This window comes from Lathyrus oleraceus, chromosome 6 (assembly GCF_024323335.1).
Source record: "Lathyrus oleraceus cultivar Zhongwan6 chromosome 6, CAAS_Psat_ZW6_1.0, whole genome shotgun sequence".
Taxonomy (NCBI): domain Eukaryota; kingdom Viridiplantae; phylum Streptophyta; class Magnoliopsida; order Fabales; family Fabaceae; genus Lathyrus; species Lathyrus oleraceus.
This window is the reverse complement of record NC_066584.1, coordinates 141,146,994-141,151,491: the sequence shown is the minus strand read 5'-3', so window position 1 is coordinate 141,151,491 and position 4,498 is coordinate 141,146,994. Positions and strand designations below refer to the sequence as shown.

Below are 4,498 nucleotides of genomic sequence, written 5' to 3'. Positions count from 1 at the left end.
TCAGATTCCAGTACCATATTCTGAATTATTTCCTTATCTTTTACACGCGGGGGAAATTTCTCCTAAGAAAATTCCACCAGCAGTGTATCCTTTTGGACCATATCACAACCCCAATGTATCTTGTGTATTCCATGAAGGATATATCAGGCATACAGTTGAAGATTTCTATGTGTTTAAGAATAGGTTACAAGACCTCATTGATCAAAATATTATGTCCTTCACCAAATAAAAACCGAATATGAAGGAGAATCCTTTGCCGAATCATGGTAGTCATACGGTGAATGCTATTATCAATGAGGATAGTTTAAAAGTGGTCCATTTGGTTGAGGATGTGAGGACCCCATGGTCGGTCATTTCTAAGAGTATGCAGAAGCACAATGCATTGGAAGGTGTGCACGATAATTGTGAATTATGTAAGACTGAGCCTGAAAGATGCGAAAAACTCAAGGATTGTGTCCAAGAGTTGATGGATCAGGGTGTCTTGCAATTTTACAGAAATAAAGCTATGGGGGAAGTTTTAGTGATCAAGCCCATTGAAATTATTTACCGTAAGAAACAAGTTGAAGCTTCGATCAAGAAGGTTCAGCCCATTGTGTTCCATGTTCCTTCACCATTTCCGTATCAAAATTCCAAGGTTGTGTTGTGGAGGTATAATGAAACAATATTAGTTGGTGGGAAAGAAGTTCAGGTTCCTAGTGAAGAGATAATCAACATATCCGGTCCAACAGGGATGACCCACAGCGGTCGAGTGTTCGTGCCAAAATATGCTCCAACAGTGGTTCCTACAACAGTTCCTTTTCCTCAGGCAGGGGCATCAGTTGGTGTTCCTACCACTCCGGTTGAGACACCTGATTCTTCAAAAAGGGATAATTCTTTAGATTCAACAATTTCTAAAGGGAAGGAGGTAATCAATGAGAAAGAGCAAAGTGAGAAAACCATTTCTGTTGAAGAAGGGCATGAGTTCTTAGAACTGATCAAACGCAACGATTTCAAGATTGTCGACTAGTTGGGTCAAACTCCCTCGAAGATATCAATATTGTCCTTATTTCTTATCTTAAAGGCTCACAGAAAGGATCTTCTTAAGGTTCTCAACACAACTCATGTAATGCAAGATATTTTAGTGGATCAATTTGGCGATGTGATAGCCAATAGTTCTGTGAGCAAGTACTTAGGTTTCAATGAGGCCGAATTGACAGCTGAAGGGCATAATTATAACAAAGCCCTACACATTTCTGTAACTTGTACAAATGCTCTAATCTTATGGGTCCTAGTTGACACTGGCTCTTCACTTAATGTCTTGCCTAAAAGTATATTAAGTCAACTGCAGTATGAGGAACCGAAGATGAGAGCAAGCACTTTGATTGTTCGTGCCTTTAATGGATCTCAGAGAGAAGTTATTAGGGAAGTTGATTTACCAATATGTGTGGGTTCCCACCAATTTAATATCACCTTCCAAGTCATGGATATCCACCCTACCTACAGTTACCTGTTAGAGTGGCCATGGATCCATGCAACAGGCGCCGTCACTTCCATTCTGCACCAAAATTGATCAATCTGGGCTCGGAATTGATCAATCTGGGCTTGGAATAATTCATAAGAGAGGTCAAGATTGGGGCATCCTTTGCCTAGCATGTACACTATGAGTTGGTAGAGTTACTTCGTGAGTATGTTGATATTTTTGCCTGGTCTTATCAAGATATGCCTGGGTTGGATACCAATATTATTGAGCATTGCCTACCACTCAAGCCAGAGTGCCCTCTGGTAAAGCAGAAATTTCGCAGAACCCGACTTGACATGGCTCTGAAGATCAAAGAAGAAGTCAAGAAACAATTTGATGTTGGTTTCCTAGCTGTCGTAGAGTATCCTCAGCGGGTCGCTAATATAGTTCTGGTTCCAAAGAAGGATGGGAAGGTCCGGATGTGTGTAGATTATCGTGATCTCAATAAAGCCAACCCAAAGGGTGACTTTCTTTTGCCAAATATTGATGTTTTGGTAGATAAAACCGCTTAGCACTCAATATTTTTTTTCATGGACGGTTTCTCAGGGTATAATCAAATCAAGATGGCTCCAACCGACATGGAGAAAATAACTTTCATCACACCCTGGGGGAGTTACTGTCATAAAGTCATGCCATTTGGTTTGAAAAACGCAGGAGAAACATATATACACGCTATGATGAATCTTTTTCATGACATGATCCACAAGGATATTGAAGTTTATGTAGATGATATAATTGCTAAGTCCAAGACTAAAGATAATCACTTGGACCATTTGAGAAAGCTTTTTTCCAGACTCCGTAAATTCCAATTAAGGTTAAATCCTGCTAAGTGCATTTTTAGGGTCCGTTCCAACAAGCTGTTGGGGTTCATAGTGAGTCAAGGAGGTATTGAGGTTGATCCAGACAAAGTACGAGCCATTCAAGACATGCCAACTCTCAGAACTGAGAAAGAGGTATGACATTTCCTTGGATGACTTAATTACATATCCCGGTTCATCTCGTATTTAACAACTACTTGTGAACCAATATTCAAGTTGTTGAGAAAAGATCAAGCAGTTGTGTGGAATGATAATTTTCAAGAAGCCTTTGACAAGATAAAAAAATATTTGCAAGAACCATTGGTCCTAAAGCCACCGGTTCATGGTAGGCCTTTAATCATGTATATCATTATGCTAGATGAATAGATGGGCTGTGTTTTGGGTCAGCACGACGACATGGGCCGTAAAGAACATGCAATCTATTACTTGAGTAAGAAGTTTACTGATTGTGCGACCATATACTCACTGTTGGAGAAGACTTGTTATGCTTTAACTTGGGCAGCTCGACGCCTGATACAATATATGATTTGTCATACTACTTTGTTGATATCCAAAATGGATCTGATCAAGTATATTTTTTAGAAGCCCGCTATCAGTGGAAGGATTTCCCGGTGGAAAATGCTGTTAATCGAGTATGATATTCAGTTTGGGACTTAGAAATCCATCAAGGGGAGTGTCTTGTCTGACTACCTGGCCCATTAACCTGTGGAGGGTTACCAGCTTATCAAGTTTGACTTTCCCGACGAGGACATCATGTTCATTAGAGACTGCAATATTCTCGTCCCGGAGAAGGACCCAAACGGAGCACGATGGATGTTCGTGTTCGATGGTTCCTCTAATGCTAAAGGCCATGGAATATGGGCAGTTATTACATCTCCGACTGGTTTTCGTATTACATTCACCACTAGACTTTGTTTTGATTGTACAAACAATATGTTAGAATATGAAGCATGCATTTATGGTATTGAAGCAGCTATTAACCTAAGAATCAAGATTCTTGAAGTGTTTGGTGATTCTGCTTTGGTAATTAGTCAATTCCGAGAAGATTAGGAAACTCGGGATAAGAAGTTGGTTTCTTACAGAGAACACATCGTAAATCTAATTCCCTATTTTGATGAAATCACTTTGCATTACATTTCACGAGAATAGAATCAGTTGGTTGATGCTCTTGCAACTATTTCATCCATGTTTAAAGTTAAGTGGAGAAATGAAGCTCCCTTTATTCATATTGACCACTTGGATGAACCAACACACTGTCTAGCTTTGGAGGTTGAATCTGACAATAAGCCTTGGTTCTACGACATTAAGAGATTTCTGAAAAGACAGAAATATCCCGAGAAAGTATCCATAGCAGATAAGAAAGCTCTGAGAAGATTTTCCTCTAAGTTTTTCTTGAACGGGGATGTTTTGTACAAAAGGAATTATGATTTCAAGCTGCCAGATGCGTGGATTGACACGAAGCAAGCACGATCATAAAATTCATACATGAAGGCTTCGAAGGTGTACATGCTAAGGGCCTACTATGTCTAAGAAGATTCTTAAATTTGGATACTATTGGACAATGATGGAGGAGGATTGTAACAACTTTGTCAAGAGGTGTCACAAGTGCCAAATCTTTGGTGACAAAATCCATGTTCCTCCAAAACCGTTGAACATCCTTACTTCTCCTTAACCTTTCTCTATATGGGGCATTGACATGATTGGACTGATCGAGCGGAAAGCTTCAAATAACCATCGTTTCATTCTTGTTGTCATTGATTACTTTACGAAATGGGTAGAAGTTGCTTCCTACACGAACGTCACGAGATAAGTGGTTACCAGATTTATCAAGAAAGAGATAATTTGTCGCTATGGTGTTTCTAGCAAGATTATTACCTGAACAATAAGATGATGAGTGAGTTGTGTCAAGAGTTTAAGATCGAGCATCATAACTCTTCACTATACCTGCCCAAGATGAATGGCGTTGTGGAAACAGCTAACAAAAATATCAAGAGAATAATCCAGAAGATGGTCAAGACCTACAAGGATTGGCATGAGATGCTACCATTTGCTCTACATGGCTACAGAACTTCAGTACGTACTTCTACTAGGGAAACTCCTTATTTGCTAGTATATGGAATGGAGGTTGTTTTGCCTATCGAAGTTAAAATCCCCTCTCTGAGGGTTATCATGGAATCAGACC

The 4,498-nt window shown here is 39.6% G+C and overlaps 1 protein-coding gene across 1 annotated transcript; it reads left to right on the top strand.

The window, feature by feature from the left end:
* Positions 1–238: 238 nt before the first annotated feature.
* On the top strand, positions 239–1,549 carry LOC127094446 (uncharacterized). The gene is made up of 2 exons (XM_051033278.1): positions 239–904; positions 1,061–1,549. Exons 1-2 carry the CDS (start codon positions 239–241, stop codon positions 1,547–1,549), a joined length of 1,155 nt encoding a protein of 384 aa, XP_050889235.1.
* The last annotated feature ends 2,949 nt before the right edge of the window (positions 1,550–4,498 follow it).

Coding starts and splice junctions, on each gene's coding strand:
- LOC127094446 (XM_051033278.1), top strand. CDS start 239: ATGAAGGAGAATCCTTTGCCGAATCATGGTAGTCATACGGTGAATGCT. Junction 905..1,060: donor CAATTTCTAAAGGGAAGGAG/GTAATCAATGAG, acceptor CTTATCTTAAAG/GCTCACAGAAAGGATCTTCT.